The following is a 22,518-nucleotide window of genomic DNA, read 5'->3' on the forward strand; positions in this document are numbered from 1 at the left end:
CTTAACATCATAGCTGAGCACAACTAAATGTGGTCAACTATCCCACCATCTCAAAATGAAAAAAAGAAAGAATCTGTTACCTATGAAAACAGGGTGTTTTAAAACCAAACCCATGGTGCTCAGAGAGCTGAATATCATTTTTCTTACATTAAGAGTGACAAGGCTGTCAGGCAGCTGTGTTGCTTCAGTTCCCCAGAGGTGAAAATGTGGCCCAACTGTCGCCTAGCAAAACTCTCCTGGATTCAGTGGGGCCCAGATTTTACCTAACATCAGATTCATTTTTATAGGCACCTTTCCTAGCATGCTTTCCTCAGGTAGCCAACCTGCTAAATATGGTTAATGCAGCCAGTTGCACTCCTTATATGACCATGTGTGACTGACTCCTGGAGGATGTTTCTCCCTTTACTTGAGCTCCTAATCCTCTCTCTCTGGCTTTCCTATTCACTATATCTAAAAGAGGTGGATCACTTTCATTTACTAAGCCTGGTTAGTCAGCTGTAGATGTTAAACTAAGGAATTTGTCATGAAGATGTTTGATTTAATTATATGAAAGTTAAACACATTTCTGCAAAATGTGCTTGTTATTTTGGGGGCCCAGTTTAAGAAGCCTTAAAGGGGCAGGATTTTCAATAAGTGCTGAGTGCCTGCTATCAGACTCAAGCCCCCTTGAAGACATCTCAGATTAGGCACCATGAAATCATGAATTACCTTTTTTGGAGGGGAGGGGGAATTTAAGCTAGCATAAGTATGTGAGTATAGGAAAGTGGGGTCATATCAATGAGCAACCATCCTTGATGAAATTATAGCAAACCTTTGTTTTCTCCTATTTGCACATGTTTAGGGATTGTTGAATTAAGGCACTACCTCCTTGTAAAATATAAAAACTCTGCCAATTATTAGATTTGCCATACAGTGAAGTATAAGATAAACCTTTGTTCTGTATATTTTTATTCAAAACAAGTCTATTACGTACACTTAAAAAAAAGCACTCTTACAGCTTAGGATTGTTTGAATTCTAGACTAAGTTGTTGTCCTTTTTATTTGTGATCTCAAAACAATACATACACACTTTTTTTCTGTTCTCTCCAGGTATTCTGAATTTCTCCTCCATGCCCTCCCACCACATTTGAGTTGTGTGCTAATACTCACATAATATAACATAGGCAACATTTCACAACTCACCATTCTAAGCCTCACTGCAGCATTACTGACAATCCTTTTTGCTTGGTACAGGTGAATCCTTAATAATGTACCTGCCTACTCATTATACTTGTAAACTCCACAGTAATACACAATTTGCATTACAAGTTATTTGCAATTGTATGTCCATGTACATTGAGCAACCTACTTTAACTCTAATATTTTTCAGAGACATATTTGCATTTCTATGAACCAGAGTAACAACGGAACATCATGCAATTTAATGGTAAAAGCTAACATAGAAATGCAGCCTTGTTGGTTAAAATCTCCCTGAAAGAACCCTCGATTTCTTACTTCCAAAACTGAAATCAAAGAACTTCAAAGATGAACCCACATCAGAAGACTCCAAGGGTAAAGGATTGTTTTCTGAATACTGTAAAGCAAAATGAAAAAGGTTTAGGGCAGAGATTGGCAACCTGTCAGAAGTGGTGTGCAGAAACTTCATTTATTCACTTTAATTTAAGGTTTTGCGTGCCGGTAATACATGTTAAAATTTTTAGAAGGTCTCTTTCTATAAGTCTATAATATATAACTAAACTACTGTTGTATGTAAAGTAAATAAGGCTTTTAAAATGTTTAAGAAGCTTCATTTAAAATTAAATTCAAATGCAGAGCCCCCCAGACCAGTGGCCAGGACCCTGGCAGTCTGAGTGCCACTGAAAATCAGCTCGTGTGCTGCCTTTGTTACGCGTGCCATAGGTTTCCTACCCCTGGTTTAGGGTAAAAAAATTACTACATGTATTCAGCTACACATTACTGTTTACTACTGAAGCGGTTTGGTTCAGTCAACATGGCAAATATAGCAACAGCTTTGAAACTTGCTATACTATACATTCAAACTTGTTTTTCTAACCAATAATGAAGTGGATAAAATGAATGCTTTAAAAAAATATTCATAGCCATTGTACTTCATCTGTTGCACGTGAAAATTCATTGTTCTTTTGGTGCTTTGTCATGTACTTAAAACAGAAAGGATCTTTAACATTTAGCACTTGAAAACTTCCAGCCATGGAGATTTTCCAGCCAAGATCTTTTTTTATTTTACATAAAAAGGAAATTTAGAATAAAAAAAGTTTGCTATTAGCATGAACCCACTGAATGCTTCACAGCAAAGGTTCCCAACTTGTGGCCTACGGAGTGTTGGTGGTCTGCTTACGGTTGCTGGACACATGGTTCTGGCTCCTCTGGGTTACATCCAGCTTTCAAGTTGATTAAGAAAATAGAACAAACAAGATTTTAGTATTACTTTTCCACATAAGCAATTGCTGCCCTGGTATGGTGATGTTATGCAATTATGAATTATATGGAAAGTTGCCACAGTCAAATGACATGACAGAACCACTAAACTCTCCCTGTATTACATGACCCACAGTATGAAAACAAAATTCAGTTTACAGATTGTGTTGTATTGAGATAGGCTGGTTCTTAAGTGCAGTGACAGGGGAAAAGCAAGAAGGACTTGATTGGAAACCACCATTCTCAGACCCACTACTTTCTGGGCCAGTAACAATCTCTGATTCAATCCTTGTATGTACACAACTCCTACCAAATATAGAGTTATCCCTTGTGTGATGCTACCCGATTGGCATTCAAGTGCATTGTAGAGATATGGTGGGGATTGGTGGGAAAGATGACTGATACTTGTCTCACAGGGAGTGATTGTTAGAGGACTGTTTAATAGACATCTCCGAGGTACCTACACATTAAATTGTTATATAGAATCCAGAACTATGATGGAAACATTTTACTGGAGAATAGGGTAGTTAGTAGAAAGATTAAAGTAAAGTGTCACCTCTCCCCAGAACAAAGCATGGACCAGTCTATGATTTGATGCTTAGTAGGGCACTGTGCTACAGCTGCCAACAAGAAGTTCAGTGTAACAATGCTGTTCAATGAACAGAATATATTTTGTTTAAACCAAAGGCAAATGTGTATCTGCATTTCCCCACCCTGCTTCCGTGGATTCATTAGTCAATGCCTCCACTCAAAACTTCAGACATCAATTAACACATTACTTGAATGTTTCTGGTGCCAAGCAGTTGGTAGCTTCCAAAATAGGATTATCAGGAACTAAAGCTGTCTGAGAAGGAGACTAGGGTAGTAAAATGAACTTTGAGATGAGATCAACTACACAGGTCCATGCACTCCTGCTTACTGGTTAATAACTTCTAAATTACGCAGATACAGGAGACTTCCTGGATGCCATCAAGTTGAGATGCAGAAACAAGTGAGCAGGTAGAGTTGGCTGTACTGTCCAGATGCAACGAGATTCATCAATGCTTATTTTAGGACATTCCCTACTCAAATACAGTCAAGTGAAAAATCCCTTATTAGAGGCAGCTCTGACAACTTTAGGAGGATTGTTGGGCTTGATCTGGGAGGATCACAGAGAATCAACTGACTCTTTACCAATTCATATAGTTCCCCATATAATGTTATTGCATATGAGCCGTACTACTGTTTAAGGTAGTTATCCCTCAGTATTCACCTGCACATCTACCAATGTGATATATGTCACCACGTGCAAGCAATGTCCCTCTGCCATGTACACTGGTCAACCAGACAGTCTCTACGCAAAAGAATAAAAACAGACACAAATCTGACTCAGGATTATAACATTCAAAAACCAGTAGGAGAGCACTTCTATCTGTCTGGTCACTCAACAACAGATTTAAAAGTGGCAGTTTAACAAAAAAAACTTCAAAACAGACTCCCAACAAGAAACTGCAGGACTGGAATTAATTTACAAACTGGACACCATAAATTAGGCCTGAAGAGAGACTGGGAGTCGATGGGTCACTACAGAAACTAAATCAATGTTGTCAGTCTCTAGGTATCACAAGTACTCCTCCTTTTACAAAAAACTAATTTTCCCTGCTAACCACTCACACCTTTTGTCAACTATTTGAAATGGGCCACCCTGTTTACACTGGCCTCCTTAACACTTCGAAAATTATTTCCACTCCTTGTCAACTGTTGAGAATTGCCTACTTCCAACTTAAATGAATTGGCTTGTTAGCATTGACCCCCACCTTGGTAAGGCAACTTCCATCATTTCATATGCTGTGTATTTTATACCTCCCTACTGTATTTGCCACTCCATGCATCTGATGAAGGGGTTTTAGCCCAAGAAAGCTTATGCACAAATAGATTTGTTAGTCGCTAAAGTGCTACAAGGCCTCCTTGTTGTTTTGCTGATACAGACTAACCACGGCTACCACTCAAACCTATTGCCCCCCTTGCCTCTCTATTGGGCAAGTGATGAGCTGTGACTTCTGCTTTTCTTCCAAACTATTTGTTCTATTGTTGCATTATCCTCTTATCTTCCCCACTCCCACACACACTAGTCAGTTTCATCCATCTGTTGTATTCTCCGACAAGTAGCACTGTGAGCAATCTGTGACAGGAACTGTTCTCTCTTCATTGTTAGTACAATGCCTGGCACACGGGTATCCTGATCCTTTACTTAAGTTCCTAAGTGCTACCCATAACCTAAGATCATCAAGAAGAGAATCAAGAAGTTCATCCACCATCAGTCAGATCGTTATGTCAAGATCAAGTGCAACTGGTGTAAACCAAGAGCTATTGATAACAGAGCTCACAGGAGGTTCAAGGACCAAATCTTGATGCCCAACATTGGTTATGGTAGCAATAGAAAGACGAAACATGCTGCCCACAGGATTAAAAAAGTTTCTGGTCCGCAACGTCGAAGAACTTGAGGTGCTAATGATGAGTAACAAGTCTTATTGTGCACAGATTGCTCACAATGTTTCCTCCAAGAACCACAAGGTAATTGTGGAACGAGCAGCTCAGCTTGCTATCAAGATCACCAATTCAAATGCCAGATTACACAGTGAGAAAAACGAATAAATGGGCTCCTCCTTTGTTGTGTAACTGTATTTAATACAATACAAAAAAGCCACAAAAAAACCCCATGCATTTCCTCTTGCATCAGGATGAAGTCATCAGTAAGTACCCAGCCACTTATTTTCCTCACTCACTAGCTTTGAGATCTATATCACAAGAGTGCTTAGTAAATGCAAATTATTTTTATTCTGACCTTTTAAAGATGGTTGAAGGGGAAACAGATACAAAGTCACAAACATCCTTTTATGTTCCTAGAACTAACAGTGGTTAAGACATTCTCTGCCGGTCAAGTTTATGCTTGCTCATTTCTTCCTTGTTCTACTATCTCCTGGGCCCTCGCGAACTGAGAAGTATTGATCAGTGAGAAATGAAGCAACAAGCCAAGCTGCTTCATCTGCCATCATGTAAGGCCGAGCAAAAGCACTGGGGTCATTGCAGAGAAACAAGCAAGAGTGGGTATTTTGTCAACTGACAGATGCTCTGTCTTCTCTCCACTTCTCTAACTGCCACATGTATTCCGCATCTATGCAATGGTAGCAGAACTGCTGCTTTCTCAGGTTTTCCCACTGTTCCTCTTCCCTATTTTTCCAATTGCCACAGTGCATCGCACATAGTATACATGGACATATTATAAACTGGTGTTCAAACACAAAATGCCTGTACTTCAGGCCCCTTACAACAATGCTGGAAGCCAGAGACAGTCTCCCTACTTCCATCTCTGACAGGCAATACACAAGAACTGCAAAATGAAAATCCCCCTTCAGTACTTGGAACCAATCTTGCCACCCTCTTCTGCCACCTTTGTATGAGATTGTGTCATGGAATCAAATTTTACTAGAACAAAAGATGAAAAGTTAACGGGTTATGGACAAACACACTGGAAATCTTTATTTTTTGGAGAGACTTTTCACTCTGATCACAGTGAAATGCAGCATGAAAAGTCTGATTAAATCTCAGCTTTCATTTTGCTGCATTGACAATGAAATTTCAGTCTACCAATTCCCAGTAGCTACATTCTCAAGGCTTAAATGCAGCCAGAGACCACCAGAGATGAGCCCTGGTGCCCCCATCTCTCCTCAGTGCTAAAGCCCCAAGACGCAGTGCCCTGCAGCTGAAGCCTTGAATGGATGGATGGATGTGTGCGCGCACACGCGCGCTGGGAAATCATCTCAGAATTTAAGCCCTGTATATTCAGCTGCATTGCTATGCAAGTTGTTTCAACGGTACCAATAGAAAAAACATTAAGGTGGTGGTAGCTGAGCTGGGAAAACTGACAAATTTATGTTTGGAGAATACTAGGAGTGATAAAGACAGCAACTCCTTTTTCAAACTGATGGATCAAAGCACGAAGAAACCCTTACAGTGGGAACCATGCTTTGACTACCACCCAATATGTAACTTTCACTATTTAAACATTCATGTTATGAAAGGCTGGAGATACTACAGTAAAATAAATTACCATGCCATTAATTTAAGCACTAATTAGTCCGTTACTTATAAAACTCATGTTGTAGATGATTCACTAGTCACAATTTTAGGGACAGACACAATACATGCCTACGATTCTGTGCCATACTTATGATTTGCTAATACAGCAGCTACAAAATACTTCAGTATCTTTGACTATCTACAAAAACAGCAATAAAGCCCTTGTCTGAGACGAGCACACACACGTCGAATGAAAATTAGCTTGAGTGAGTAAATGCTCAGTGGGATTTTCATTTACTCTTTTCAAATGTCCTAGTAAAGTCAGCTATAGAATAAACTGTCTAGTGTCTATTCAGACATTTCCTTTGTATTCTAGAATACTCACTCTCCTTTCTAGTGTAGTATCCAAGTTAAAGTCTTAAAATCATCTGTACTCAATGTCCCATTTTTTGGGCTGTTAAATTAGACTAATAAAAAAAATTCTCAAATTGACCACACAGGCCTGTCTGTGCAGGTTCTTTGACAGGAAAATTATTTATACTCATCAAGAACACTATGCCTTTTCAACACAAATTGTATTTGCATACAGTTTGCACTGGTGTTGGTAACAGTGGAAGTTTCACCTGTGTTATTACACCAGACCCTCGCTAGAACGTGGGATTTGGGATCCCTGCACAGTATTGCATTAATATGGGGACTGCGTTAAAATGAATCGCAATTAAAGTAATTAAATTTTGGATCCATGGCCGCAACCGTGTTATACATGAATTTGCACCATATAGATGCGTTCTAGCGAGGGTCCGGTGTACTAGCTTTGGCAAGCCATTCACATTCACTAGCTATTTCACAACACTATTGCTTCCACCTGCTCTGATCAGGGTTAGAAGACATCATTAAACTTGCTCGCAGCTAAGTGAAGCTCTTCCCTCCACCCTCATTGCTACCATTGGAAAAGCTCTATGTATTGTCACAAGAAGGAATTTATTGCGTCAGCCAACTATGGAGTAGACATTGCCCTAGCAAACAGGTAGATTGCTTTTCTTCTGTACCTAGCACCCACAGCTCCTGTTTACTTTATTGACAGACCACCAAGAATTATGTCTTGGTGGCTGGAAGTATCTGAGTGGGCAAGATGGGGGTGCACATGTGGAGCTTGTGGGAATGGCTTAAACCAGATAAGAAACAGGTATGATCTGATTCTAGCAGCTAGGTTCAGTAGAATGAGTCTGGGGAGGTGTGAACTGGCAGCTAAGTGAAGAAAAAACAAACAAACATGGGACCTGAGACTTGTGGCAGAAAATAATTGAACCAACAGTTATGATGTGGGTAGGCAGAGCAGTATTGGTCCAGAAAGCACAGTAACAGACCAGCACCTGACTGTTTATTGGAATGGGGAATAGAAGTAATGGGGAGGGAATTAGAAGCTGTGGTCAAGTACCGTCGGTATCTCAGTCAATTTATTTACCAGTGGAGATGCTTTTAAAGTGTCTTAAAGATTAAACAAAACCCCAGAGACACAAAATTTCTCACTTTACACAAAGGATGTACATTTTCCCTCCAGTTCATACCTCATTTTTTGTACATAAAATTGTAATTTATTAAGCATATCGACTTGGGGGGGTGGGCAGGAGGGAAGAGGGAGAGAGAAATCCTTAAGAAAGAATTAGGGAAGTAGATTCTAAATTCATTTTACGCACATTTGAATTACAGATGAATGGGCTGGCATTACTTAAATCTGGAGAGATAAAGACAAAGACAGACAGATGAGTGTCTTCTTCTGAAGGATCCTTTCAACTATCAACACACATTGGAATTTTAACAGTACGATACAGATAAGCACTATGCAGATTTACTTTTTCAGTAGCAATCAAAGCCACAAATGCAACAGTTGTTCTAGAAATGTGTATCTTTTCTGCCTACCTATTTCTCACCCCATACAAAAAAAAGAGTATTACTTGGCTCTGTACCTACTTTTTTAGACACTGTTAAAACACAAGAGGACACGTACTTGTCCTATAATCAACAAGCGTTAAGCTTGCAGACTTTTCAAAATTTTAAGTTAACACCAATTTATTCTGTATAAAAATTCACAGCGGGGAAAGAGATCATACATAGTGTTCTCTAGGATTAATATAGATTCTTCCAGTTCCTGGGTTTTGATGGTATTTGCTGCTCCAATCTTTGTAACTTATCTGCTTGTGAACTGGGTACATCTGCTGAAGATTTTCTTGGCCCAATGGATTTTCATCTTCGTAATTAAGTTGCCTGCCATTTACCGCTTTCTAAAAATACAAATAATTCCGCACATTAAAAGCATCAACAATTTCATACTTCAAATACTGCGTCCACAACACATCATGTGAAGACTAATTACTACCATCAGCACTCACCTTTTATTCTGCCATAAGCCCCTTATAATAGTTTAATGCATGTTCCTGAGTCATTAGTCATTCAATGAAATAACTTACATTACAAAAAGGAGACATGGAAAATATCTACTTCCAAGAACTTAGATATATTACAACTAAAATCAGTTTCCTATTAATGGAAAACTAACATAAGACGATGAAAAAGCACACATATTAAGCCAACTACAAAATAACATGAATATAAGTATTGGCTTTGGTCTTTTATTTCCCAGCCATTAAATCTCAGTTTGTACTGTCTGAAACTCAGATGCCACATGGACAGAAATTCTACTTGTCGAATTGTTACTGAATAGGATGGACAAGTAGTCTGGACCTCTGTGTGTCGAAAATTTAGCTAAAAACCTATGTAAGAACCAAGATCAGTCAACTGATTCTTTAATCAAGGTTCAGGGCTTCAGGCAACACTACAGTCGTATCACTTACTATGTTCTGCAAATTTCCAGCTTCTCTCTCCCTGTATTGGCTTTGCAAAGGGAAGCGTTCTCTCTGCAGCGAAAAAAAGTTAGTGAAAGTTTACATTGCAATATTGGAGAAAGGTTTGACACGTGCTTTGTTCAAGGCAATAAAATGAGAGGAAGCGTTCTGCCTTGACAAGTGTCTGAACTGAGCATCTTTCAGGAGGAAAAGGAGGTTGACAAGGCTTATTCAAATGGAGTAGTTCAACTGTACTATGACACTCCACCCATGTGCTTATTTTCTACACCAATACTGACTTGGATTCTTAATACATTCCATGGGTGGCGTACCTGAGCCCACTTCTCCACTGATGCTCTAAAAACTCCCGCATCTCAATCTGGTGCTTCTGAAATTTTTATTTAGTGTACACTACATAAACAATTTACTTTGTGACTGTGTTTACTAGCCTAACAAAGCAACATTGTTACGGTACTTAACAGTGATCTGTAAACTAAAACCCCAATATTGAACAGTTTTTCAATTACTCAAGATGCTTTTACGGCACTTAAAGTATTTTCCATGGTCAACATCTCCCAGAAGACTATTTTAGTTTTACATATTTTTTGCATGTGTGCTGGTTTTTATTCACAAGTTTGTCACAAGTAGGGCACATGCTCAGTTAGTGAATTCAGATTGCTGAATGCATTCCAATGACCAAACAGTCTTATTAATTAAATCAATTTGCACAACACTGCTAACAGAATAAAATTTCTTTTTTTTTTTTAAACAAGTAGCTAGCACAAAAGCGTCCGAGTTTTAAGAAAAGGACAACAGTAGACAGCAATGAAGACAAGCAGAGGAAGAAAGAGTAAAGAACAAACAATAGAAAGGTAAAACAGAAAGTCTCTACAGCAAGAATAGGAACTGAACATGCACAACGCATCTGAGGTTTACAAGAGTTTAGGCAGGTATTTATTATCTAGCATACTGTATTGAAGTTATTAAATCTTACTAACTATATTACAACTACTATTATACAATGAGGCTTAAATTAGAACTATACTAGTTCAAGTAAAGGCACACTGTGATGCTTTATCTTCCCATTTGTTTACTATTACATAAAGTTATATAGTCCAGCAGCAGATCGTAGCTGGTAAACCAGTATCCTGTACATGAAATCATTTATCCATGTGTAAGATCTGACATTTAAAACTTATTCATAGGAAGATAGCACTATTCCCACGCTATATACAATAGACTACTGGATTACTGCAACTGCTTCCATCTGACGAGCACCTTAGCTTGAGACAGACCCTATTTGAACAACTCAGATGATGTGTAAACTAATTCTTAAGAATTCTCTGTGCAATACAGCATCTAATCTTAATCACACTGATCTCTTTTCCAAGGAGACAGACTAGAACTGGTAAAAGCTCCTTTATTCACTATCAGCCTGATGCACCCAAGAGTGTTAAGATAAATGCATCTAACATCTCTGTACAGTACACCAATGGATTTCCAGGTGTTGCGAGGATTGTCTGGGATGGTGGGCAAGAAGTCGTCTTACTAGTATTCCATGGGTGTCCTCGCAGGTGGAAATGTCTGAGAAACACACAGGGGGGCTAACACAGGCCCTTTACTGGACCTCTTGTGTAGCCTCCCCCATCATATTAAGGTCTTCCATTTTAAGTTCCCTGTGCCTGGTTTTCTACCAGTTCCTGGGCTAAATACAATCCCTACAACTAATATTAGCAAAAACTAGCTCTTGAGCACTCTCTTCAGCTTGTTACTCAAATTTGCTAAGGTAGCCCCCGATCACTTGTTAGAGATCGTGATATTTTGGCTGGAAACCCAAAATGTTGAGAAGATATAGCCTGTAGGAAGAGTAGTTTTTCTCCTAGAAATGGGGGTAACTTACTTGGTCAACATACCACTGTTGGATGACGTTCTTGTGTTAATACACAGAAATCCAATTGATTGCTGCGTTAGACCATTAGTTGGGGAATCATTTTGTTCCCATTTCAGCCTGTGGCAAAATTCATACTGACTATAGTGCTAAGACTGGGCCCTCAGTTACTGAAGTTTCACCTTGTGTATTTAAAAATGCCTCCCTTCCAAACTCTATCTGGAATTCTCTTATCCAATTAACATCTGTCATTTAAGTTATGATAATCATTGCACTGTGGTAACTTGCATGAGGTCTCATTCCCTCTTTTTTCTGAATTCAAACTGAAATAGCCCTTTGCAGGTCACTTGCCAAGTAACTATTTTATGCTACATAACCTAAGATTAACATCACCCCTTATTTATACAGTAAAAATTCATATTGCTGTATAAAGGGACACCATCCTGTACTATATCTACTTTTGCCATTATAACAGCTTACCTCATTCCCATGCAATTAAAAAAATATTCAAGACAGCTTAGTCACATGAAATCCATCAAGTTAGGAAATAATGCATTAAACCCCAGCGCTTTCCTGTAATAAATCTGCCATGTGGTGCATTCTATGTCTCAATAACGTTGCCAAATGTGGACAGCAAGTTCTTTTAGGATGGGGATTACGTGTTCTAATTTGTTTTGTGCAACACCAAAGCACACTGCTGGCTCACTTTATTCCATTTCCTTTCACCTTCTATAGGTCCTGTGACTACAGTTCATCTGAGTCAGTCACTCTGCTTCACTTTGCATTCTTCTAGCCCAAAGAGACTTCATAGCACTAACAATGTTCATAGACTAATTCATCTATTCAGCTAACTCTTTGAAACATGAGTTTTGAGAAGTCAGGCATAGGCTTGTCTCATGCTACATCTACACTTTGAGCAGGAAGTGTGATGTTGAGTTTGAGGAGACATACTCAGAATAGCTCTGATCAACCTATCAAGTATCAGAGGGTAGCCGTGTTAGTCTGGATCTGTAAAAGCAGCAAAGAATCCTGTGGCACCTTATAGACTAACAGACGTTTTGGAGCATGAGCTTTCGTGGGTGAATACCCACTTCCTCAGATGCATGTAATGGAAATATCCAGGGGCAGGTATATATATGTGTGCTAGCAAGCAAGCTAGAGATAACGAGGTCAATTCAATCAGGGGAGATGAGGCCCTGTTCTAGCAGTTGAGGTGTGAAAACCAAGAGAGGAGAAACTGGTTCTGTAATTGGCAAGCCATTCACAGTCTTTGTTCAATCCTGAGCTGATGGTGTCAAATTTGCAGATGAACTGAAGCTCAGCAGTTTCTCTTTGAAGTCTGATCCTGAAGTTTTTTTGCTGCAGGATGGCCACCTTAAGGTCTGCTATAGTGTGGCCAGGGAGGTTGAAGTGCTCTCCTACAGGTTTTTGTATATTGCCATTCCTAATGTCTGATTTGTGTCCATTTATCCTTTTCCGTAGAGACTGTCCAGTTTGGCCAATGTACATAGCAGAGGGGCATTGCTGGCATATGATGGCGTATATTACATTGGTGGATGTGCAGGTGAATGAACCAGTGATGGTGTGGCTGATCTGGTTAGGTCCTGTGATGGTGTCGCTGGTGTAGATATGTGGGCAGAGTTGGCATCGAGGTTTGTTGCATGGATTGGTTCCTGAGCTAGAGTTATTATGGTGTGGTGTGCAGTTACTGGTGAGAATATGTTTCAGGTTGGCAGGTTGTCTGTGGGCAAGGATTGGCCTGCCACCCAAGGCCTGTGAAAGTGTGGGATCATTGTCCAGGATGGGTTGTAGATCCTTGATGATGCGTTGGAGGGGTTTTAGCTGGGGGCTGTATGTGATGGCCAGTGGAGTCCTGTTGGTTTCTCTCTTGGGTTTGTCTTGCAGTAGGAGGCTTCTGGGTACACGTCTGATCAACCTAGCACACTAAAATTAGAATGTAGACACAGTAGCCCTGGGGTCAAGCCTCTCAAGTACATGCCTAGTATCTTTGGTAAGCCTGTACTCAGGGAAGCTACCCCCCTCCCCACCACCACCGTGGCTACCCTTTACTTTTAGTGTGCTAGCTGAGCAAGTTAATGAGGGTACGTCTCTCAAGCTGGGACTCCCACCCCTCCCACAGCAAAAAGTACAGACATACCCTCCTTTTAGATAAAATCATTGATTGTGGAGAGATGCAACATATTGACACAGCCCCAGCTACTTTAGTATCTGAGTACTTCATCATCTTTAATTTATTTATACGCTCAGCACCTGTGAGGTTAGCCAGTAACTAAACCAAACCACAACTGAGCGAGGTGTGGCAAAGTCTGTAGCAGAGCAAGGAATTGAACCTGGGTTTCCCAGCATCCTAAACTAGTACATCTGACCACTGGGCCATCCCTCCTAATTGGTTTAAGAGCGAACCTGGACCCCATTTAGGGACAACTAAGTTCTATGTGACAGTCAGTCTACTCTCAATGTCCTCCCCATCTTTTCTTTTAAATCAATGCTGTAGAAGGGATAGTGGGCGGGGGATGGGAGAAGAGAGAATAATAGAGATCTCTGCACATTATATATATAATATTTTTGCCTCTGTGTAAACGTGTACTATGCATACAAACTGCACAGTTGGGTGGTATAAAATTGTCAGTGGAAAAACTTAATTGTGCCATTTCAGTAAGTACATTCTTTTCTCTTTAAAAACAAATCCATTTAGAAAATACAATTAATACAGGACCATGCCAGCACCTATGTACTAATGAGAACTCAATACATAAATTTTGACTACTTGTTCAAAGAAGTACAACTTGCTTATTTCACTAAATTAGAGGAGCTAATCATGGTACTTTTTGAAAAGCCCACAAGCAGCTGCTTCTGGGTGATGACCATTCTGACATTGTTGCTGACCTCCAAACAGAGTCAGGAAGCCTGTTATTAAGTAGTAAAATTAGACAGGCCACAGTTGAAGAATCCATGATTTGAGTTTTATCGAAATCCACATTCCAGTGCCAGATTATACATGGTGTGTTTGGGGAGGAGTAAGCTTAATTTCAAGCAGAACCATCCTTCCTAATTTATGAGAAATTTATCTTTGATGAGTTCATCTTTTTTGTTGTTTTATACATTTCTTCCTTCTCTCCCTCCATTAAGTGACTACAGCAAACAAGATGTTGTCTAGTAACCAGTGAACCTAAGCTTTTGCATTGCTGAAATCTGACTAAGGCAGAATGTCAGAAGAATAGTTTGTTAAATGAGCATTAGCAATAAAGCTCACAAAAACCCTTGAATTTTTTCCCTGTGCAATTTTAGGGTCAACAGGAGATAAAGTTGTTCACAAGAGAGCAACTCTTACCTCATGCTACTGTCCCTCCCTGGGAAGCCCTACTTTACACAATCAATTTGTTTTACACTTCTGACAGCAGTTCATGCGTTTGTAGCCAAACTCTCTCAGGTTTAGTGACTGCTGGCATTTAACTCACTGAGATGGAAAATAAAAATCAGTAAGGGTTTCTCTGTCGCAACTGTATCACCTCTTGGGGAAGATGCCAGAAATTGAGGAAAGGTTTGAGAATAAAGGAGTGTGTGTGACAAGAACAGGCATCAATATCTTTTTGACTTCCCCACTCAGAGTTACCTGGCATTAGTTTCTCTAGCTGTCTCTTCTTATTTATTACTAACATATATGGGTTTATTTCGATGGATATGAAAACACATTGTATTTTCTTTTTTGATGAGAACAATATACTAATCCAAGTGTGTTATGGGGGGAGGGATGTGTGTGTATGGGCAAATACACCAGACTTTGGTGGAACCGCTAGAGAATTTTTTCCATGATTCTCATTTATACTGTAGTTTTCCCTGGTGACGATTTTTTAAAGACCTGCAAAGCCATATTCACATAATGCAGCAAATCATATCAGATGACACTGGTCACTCCCTAAAGAGGGTCAGATTGGTTAGTGATAAAATGGAATATCTCCATGGAGGCAAACACCTGAAGTAGCTATACTGGATTCAGTAAGAGACACTGCTTTCCTCTTCATCACAGCTGAGTCACGCTCTAGTGTGATGTTATTGAGTACCATGCTGTTGGTGATACTGCTGGCTAAAAAAAAGTCAAAGACATAAACAAACCTCTTTATGAAAATGAAAATGTGCTTTTCACAAGTAGGCACTGAACCAACAAGAGCTGAAAGCCATTTTAGATGTGTTATTGGTGAGTCGTGAGGATCTCATAGAAGAACTGGTCATAGGGGACAACCTTAGTTCAGGTCATCATGAGTTAATTCAGTTTAAACTAAATGGAAGGATAAATGAAAAGATCTGGAACTAGGGTCCTTGATTTCAAAAAGGTTAACTGTAAAAAATTAAGGGAATTAGTTAGGGAAATGGACAGGACAGAAGAACTCAAGGATCTGAATGTGGAGGAGGCTTGGAATTACTTTAAATCAAAGTTGCAAAAACTATCCAAAGACTGCATCCCAAGCAAGGGGAAAAAATTCATAGGGAAAAGTGGCAGACCAAGCTGAATGAGCAAACAAGTTATCAAGAGAAAGCAGAAAGGCTGTGAGGAATGGAAGATGGGCTGGATCAGCAAGGAAAGCTATCATTTGGCGTTTAGAAAGTGTAGAGATAAAGTGAACTGCCAAAAGCCAAGCCGAGTTGAACCTTGCAAAGAACAGTAAAATCAATAGTAAAAGGTTCGATAGCCATATAAATTAAAAAAAAAAAAATCCAGGGAAGAAGTGGAACCACTAAACATTGAGGATGAGGTAGAGATTAAAGATAATCTAGCCATGGCCAAACACTTAAATACTTTGCCTCAGTTTTTTATAAGGCAAATGAAGAGTGCAGAGGTAGTGGCTGGGTGGCTAATGGGAACAAGGATATGGAAAAGACGGTTACTCACCTTTGTAACTGTTGTTCTTCGAGATGTGTTGCTCACATCCATTCCAGGTAGGTGTGCGCGCCGCGCGTGCACGTTCGTCGGAAACTTTTTTACCCTAGCAACTCCAGTGGGCCGGCAGGTCGCCCCCTAGAGTGGCGCCGCCATGGCGCTCTATATATACCCCTGCCGGCCCGCACGCTCCTCAGTTCCTTCTTGCCGGCTACTCCGACAGTGGGGAAGGAGGGCGGGTGTGGAATGGATGTGAGCAAACAATCTCGAAGAACAACAGTTACAAAGGTGAGTAACCGTCTTTTCTTCTTCGAGTGATTGCTCACATCCATTCCAGGTAGGTGACTCCCAAGCATACCTAGGCGGTGGGGTCGGAGTGAGAAGTCGCGGCACGGAGCACTGCAGTTCCGAAGGCCGCATCCTCTCTCGACTGCTGGACCAGGGCGTAGTGGGAAGCAAAGGTGTGGACCGATGACCAGGTCGCTGCCGACAGATTTCCTGGATGGGCACACGGGCGAGGAAAGCTAGCGACGACGCCTGCGCCCTGGTAGAATGCGCAGTCACACGGCCCGTAGGGACATGGGCCAAGTCATAACAGGTCCTGATACAGGACGTAACCCAAGAGGATACCCTCTGGGAGGATATAGGAAGCCCTTTCATACGATCTGCTACCGCCACGAAAGCTGGGGGGATTTTCGGAAGGGCTTAGTCCTCTCTATGCAGAACGCGAGAGCCCTACGGACATCCAGCGAGTGGAGCTGCTGCTCCCTGCCTGAGGAGTGAGGTTTTGGGAAAAAAAACCGGAAGGAAAAACTCTTGGTTGACGTGGAAGGCTGAGACCACCTTGGGCAGAAAAGCAGGGTGTGGTCTCAGCTGCACCTTGTCCTTGTGGAAGACCGTATATGGGGGGTCTACCACAAGAGCTCGGAGCTCCGACACCCGTCTAGCTGAGGTGATAGCCACTAGAAAGGCAGTTTTCCAAGAGAGGTAGAGAAGGGAGCAAGTAGCTAACGGCTCAAAGGGGGGCCCCATGAGCCGGGACAACACCAGGTTAAGATCCCAGGTTGGAGCAGGGGGACGGACGTTAGGGAATAAACGTTCCAGCCCTTAAGGAATCTCGACAACCGTCGGGTGAGAAAAACGGCGCGAACCGTCCGCCACCCGGGTGAAAGGTGGAGATAGCTGCTAGGTGGACTAGCAACCGACGATAAGGCCAGACCTTGCCTTTGAGGGACCAAACTTAGTAGTCTAAGATTTCGGTTACCGAAACTTCCATAGGGCGGAGATTTCTCTCTACGCACCAACAGGAGAAGCGCTTCCATTTCGCCAGAATATGTGGCTCTTGTGGACGGTTTCCTGCTGCTCAAGAGCACCTCTCTCACAGGCGTGGAGCAGCGCAGATCGGAACCAGTCAGCCCCGCAGGAGCCACGCCGCTAGGTTGCAGCGACTGCAGGGTCTGGGTTGACAGAGGGTCCCGTGGTCCTGGGTAATCAGGTCCGGAATGAAGGGGCAGGGGAACTGGGTCGGCTATGGCCAAGTCCAGCAGCATGGTGTACCAGTGCTGCCTGGGCCATGCCGGGGCCACCATGATCACGAGAGCCCTGTCCCTGCGCACCTTCAGGAGGACCTTGTGGACCAGATGGGAACGGGGGAAATGCATAGTACAGGTGGGTTGACCCACTGGATGAGGACGGCATCCGCTATCGGACCCCGGCTCCCTGCCCTGAAAGGAGCAGAACGCTTGGCACTTCCTGTTCCCTTTGGACGCGAAGAGGTCCACCCGGGGGATAACCCCACCTCCGGAAAATGGAGAGAGCGACGTCGGGCGAAGGGGACCCACTCGCTTGTGACAGGAAGGATCTGCTCAATCGATCTGCCAGAGTGTTCCGTACTCCAGGGAGGAAGGAAGCCCTGAGGCTGCATGGAGTGGGCTACGCAAAAGTCCCCAGAGGTCGTATCGCCTCGTGGCCACAGGGAGGAGGACCTGGTGCTCCCTGCTTGTTGATATAGTACATGGTCGTCGTGTTGTCCGTGAACACGGCGACACAACGAACCTGAAGCTGATGACAAAACGCTTGACAAGCAAGGCGGACCGCTCTCAACTACCCGCATGTTGATGTGGAGCCCCACCTCCTCCTGGGACCACAGGCCCTGTGTCCGCAGGGTCCCTAGGTGGGCCCCCCCAGCCTAGATATGAGGCCTCCGTTGTCAGGGATACCGAGGGCTGAGATGGGTGAAAGGGAAGACCCGCACATAATACGGACTGGTCTAACCACCAGCCGAGAGAATCTAAGACCTTCTGGGGATTGTGACTAACATGTCTAAGGTTGCCTTGCCGGCCTGTAATGACTGATAAGCCACAGCTGGAGAGGGCCTCATGTGGAGCCGAGCGTAGTCGGTCAACAAAGTGCACGCCGCCATGTGGCCTAACAGGGCTAGACATGTCCTCACTGACGTCAATGGGGCCTGACCGCAAACGTTGAACGATCGCCGCCATGGTCTGGAACCGTTGCAGAGGCAGTGAGGCCCTGCCCACAGTGGCATCCAGGACGGCCCCGATAAATTCCACCTTCTGCGTGGGCCTCAGAGTGGACTTGTCTGTGTTTATCAAGAGGCCCAGACTTGCAAATATGGCGGTGATCATGCGGACATGGCTGTTGACCTGCTGTTCCGACGTGCCCCGAATCAACCAGTCGTCCAGATAAGGGAACACGTGGACACGGTTGCGCCGAAGATGCGCCACGACAACTGCCATGCATTTTGTAAACACCCTCGGGGCCGTGGACAGGCCGAATGGGAGGACTGCAAACTGATAATGAAGAGCCCCCACAACGAAGCGGAGAAAGCGTCTGTGGCGCGGCCAAATGGCAACGTGGAAATACGCGTCCTGCATGTCGAGGGTGGCGTACCAGTCTCCCGGATCCAGGGATGGAATAATGGTCCCCAGGGATACCATGCGGAACTTCAACTTCACGAGGTATTTGTTGAGTTCTCGCAGGTCGAGGATAGGCCTGAGGCCCCCCTTGGCCTTGGGGATCAGAAAGTAGCGGGAATAAAACCCCTTGCCTTTCTCGTTTTCCGGAACCGCCTCTATAGCTCCTTTGCTGAGGAGCGTCTGCACCTCCTGCCGAAGGAATTGCTCGTGAGAGGGGTCCCTGAAGAGGGACGAGGAAGGAGGGCGGGAAGGAGGGAAACGAAACAAACTGCAGGCGGTATCCCGTCTGCACCATGCTTAAGACCCAGCGGTCCGATGTTATTTGGGACCACGCCGGGAGGAAAACGAAAGGCGGTTTGAAAACGGGGGGGGAAGGATCCATAGGGGAAACTGTTACCGCGCCCTCGGGCGCACCTTCAAAATGAAGGCTTAGGACCAGGCGGGGGTTTTGAGGAGCCTTGGTTCTGCCCCCCTTGGTTCCCAGACTGCCTGCGCCTGCCGTTCCTGCCGCGGCGCCTGTAAAGGTCCTGCCGCTGGCGGAACTGGGAAAACGGCCTACGTTGTTGCTGTTGTTGCGACCTAAAGGGTCTACGCTGCGTCACGGGGGTGTGCATCCCGAGGGACCGCATGATGACCCTGTTGTCTTTTAGACTCTTGAGTCTGGGGTCTGTCTTATCGGAAAACAGGCCCTGGCCTTCGAAAGGAAGGTCCTGTATAGTGTGCTGGAGCTCCGGCGGAAGGCCGGAAACCTGCAGCCAGGAGATGCGACGCATCGTAACTCCTGACGCGAGGGTACGGGCAGCCGAGACCGCAGCGTCCAAGGAGGCTTGTAAGGCCGTGCGTGCGACCTTCTTGCCTTCGTCCAAGATGGCCGTAAACTCTTGGCGAGCATCCTGTGGCAGCAGCTCCTTAAATTTGTCCACTGCCACCCAGGAGTTAAAGGCGTATCTGCTCAGCAGGGCCTGCTGGTTAGAGACCCTGAGCTGCAGCGCCCCAGCCGAATACACCTTACGGCCAAGGAGGTCCATCCGCCTGGCCTCTCTGGACTTGGGGGCCGGAGCCTCCTGGCCGTGACGCTCCCTATCGTTCACCAATTGCACCACCAGTGAACCGGGAGTCGGGTGAACATGTAGATATTCGTATCCCCTAGAAGGGGCCATGTACTTTCTCTCGACTCCTTTCGCTGTCGGAGGGATGGAGGCCGGGGACTGCCAGATAGTATTGGCGTTGGCCTGGATGGTCCGTATGAAAGGCAGGGCGACCCTGGTGGGAGCATCAGAAGAGAGGATGGTGACAATTGGATCCTCTATCTCCGAGACCTCCTCTGCCTGCAGACTCAGATTTTGAGCCAATCGCCTGAGGAGGTCCTGGTGCGCCCTGAGATCCAGCGGGGGGGGACTGTTGGAGGAGGTACCCGCCACCGCCTCATCCGGGGAGGAGGATGATGAGACCCCAGGCACGAGAGTGTCCAACTGAGGGTCTTCCTCAGCCCTCGTCTCTGCCTCCGGAGCCACAGCGGAGTCCCGCTGTTTGGACCCTTCCTCCCCTTCCTGGGAGGGAGGGGGGCGAGACAAGGAGGCTTCAGGGGCCCTACGGTCCGCAGTCGCCGGTCTAGCAGGGAGCTGCTGGGGGCCCTGGGCCTGATGGTATGCCCAAGGTGTCCAGAATCCCCACTGTTGTGGGCCTTGGTCTTGCAGCGGCGGATCCCCGAACAGCGCCGCCTGCCGGTCGGTGCCCAGCGCATACCCGCTGTCCGTCTGGGAGGATACGGACGGCTGTCTCGAGGGCCACGGTGGAGCCGACCCCGGATGGTAAGGGTCTGCGCGGGCCGGCACGGAGGATCGTCTCGGTGCCGGGGACCGGTGCCGGGAGTCATATCGGTGCCGGGACCGGGATCTGTCACGGTGCCGGGATCCTGATCGGTACCGGGTGCCGCTTCGGTACCGGGACCTGCCACCAGCTCGGTGCCGGGAGGTCGACCGGGACCTACCACCAGCTCGGCGCCGGGAGGTCGACCGAGACCGGGACCTGCCACCAGCTCGGTGCCGGGAGGTCGACCGGTGCGGCGAGTAGCGTCGGGACCTGCTCCTGGAGTCGCGGTGCCGGTGTCGCCGACTGGAGCCTGACCGCGACCGCCTCGATGCCGACCGTTGCCGCGAGTGCGACCGGTACCGCTGAGGGGAGCGGTGCCGGGACTGCGAGCGGCGTCGGGATCTGGAGCGCCCAAGACGTCGGGACCTGGATGGCGAACGACTGTCTCTGGGCGGCGCCGACATCATGGGCTTGCCTCTGGACACAACCCGCACCGGAGGTACCAGGGGTGGCAGCCGAGTGGGCTCAGTCAGGGCAATAAGGTCCCGAGCCGAGGCGAAGGTCTCCGGTGTGGATGGGACCACTACCTCAACCCCAGATCTCATGGGGGAGCTCGGCGGCACCGGACTCAACGGACCCGCCGGGCCCGGAGTCAACGGTGCTGACGGTGCCGGCGGCGCCGCGGCCGATGTCGAGGCCGGGCGCTCAAGCCGGGTCTGCCTGGCCGGAGTATCAGACTTCGACGGCCTTGACTCTGATTCCAGTGCCGGAGATGGTCGGTGCCGAGGAGTCTTCTCGGTGCCGGAGCGATCCGGTGCCGGTGCCGATACCATGGCCTGCGAAGCCGACGGGTCAAGTGCCGCCTCCATTAGGAGAGTTCGGAGCCTCTGATCCCTCTCCTTCTTTGTCCTCGGCTTAAAAGCCTTACAGATGCGGCACTTGTCGGATCTATGCGATTCCCCGAGGCACTTCAGGCACGCTTCGTGGGGATCGCTGGTAGGCATGGGCTTCTTGCAGGCCGCACACTGCTTGAAGCCCGGCGAAACAGGCATGAGCCTGGCGCCGGGTGCCGGGAAGGGCTAAGCCCCCGGCGAAGAACTACTTAACAACTATTTAACTAAACTATCTACTTAACAAACTAATTAACAACTATAATGTTGAACTAGAGATGAACGATAAACGATAGAGAACTAGGAGAGCTAGGGACGTGGAGGACAGCTAAGCCGCGCTCCACAGTTCCAACGACCGACACGGCGGTAAGAAGGAACTGAGGAGCGGGCGGGCCGGCAGGGGTATATATAGAGCGCCATGGCGGCGCCACTCTAGGGGGCAACCTGCCGGCCCTCTGGAGTTGCTAGGGTAAAAAAGTTTCCGACGAACGTGCACGCGCGGCGCGCACACCTACCTGGAATGGATGTGAGCAATCACTCGAAGAAGAAGTAGAAATTACCACGCCTGAGGAGGAACTCAAACTCATTTTAATGGGACTAAACCAGGGACCTGAATAATCTCCATCCAAGAATGTTCAAGGAACTGGCACATGAAATAGCTCAATAGCAAGGATTTTTAATAAATCTATAAACTCAGGGTCTCACCCTATGAATGGAGAATTGCTAATGCAGTTATTCTCTTTAAGAACGGGAAAAA

The 22,518-nt window shown here is 45.2% G+C and overlaps 1 protein-coding gene across 1 annotated transcript in view; it reads right to left on the bottom strand.

The window, feature by feature from the left end:
- Positions 1 to 988: 988 nt before the first annotated feature.
- Positions 989 to 22,518, bottom strand: part of NECTIN3 (nectin cell adhesion molecule 3) — a 95,067-nt gene continuing 73,537 nt past the window's right edge. Inside the window, exons 8-10 of the mRNA XM_030548564.1 lie at positions 9,348 to 9,410; positions 8,607 to 8,777; positions 989 to 1,573 (exon numbers count right to left, since the gene is read on the bottom strand). Of these exons, the coding sequence (XP_030404424.1) occupies positions 1,460 to 1,573; positions 8,607 to 8,777; positions 9,348 to 9,410 (348 nt within the window). The 3' untranslated portion in view covers positions 989 to 1,459. The remainder of the gene's footprint in view (positions 1,574 to 8,606; positions 8,778 to 9,347; positions 9,411 to 22,518) is intronic.

This window comes from Gopherus evgoodei, chromosome 1 (assembly GCF_007399415.2).
Source record: "Gopherus evgoodei ecotype Sinaloan lineage chromosome 1, rGopEvg1_v1.p, whole genome shotgun sequence".
Taxonomy (NCBI): Eukaryota; Metazoa; Chordata; order Testudines; family Testudinidae; genus Gopherus; species Gopherus evgoodei.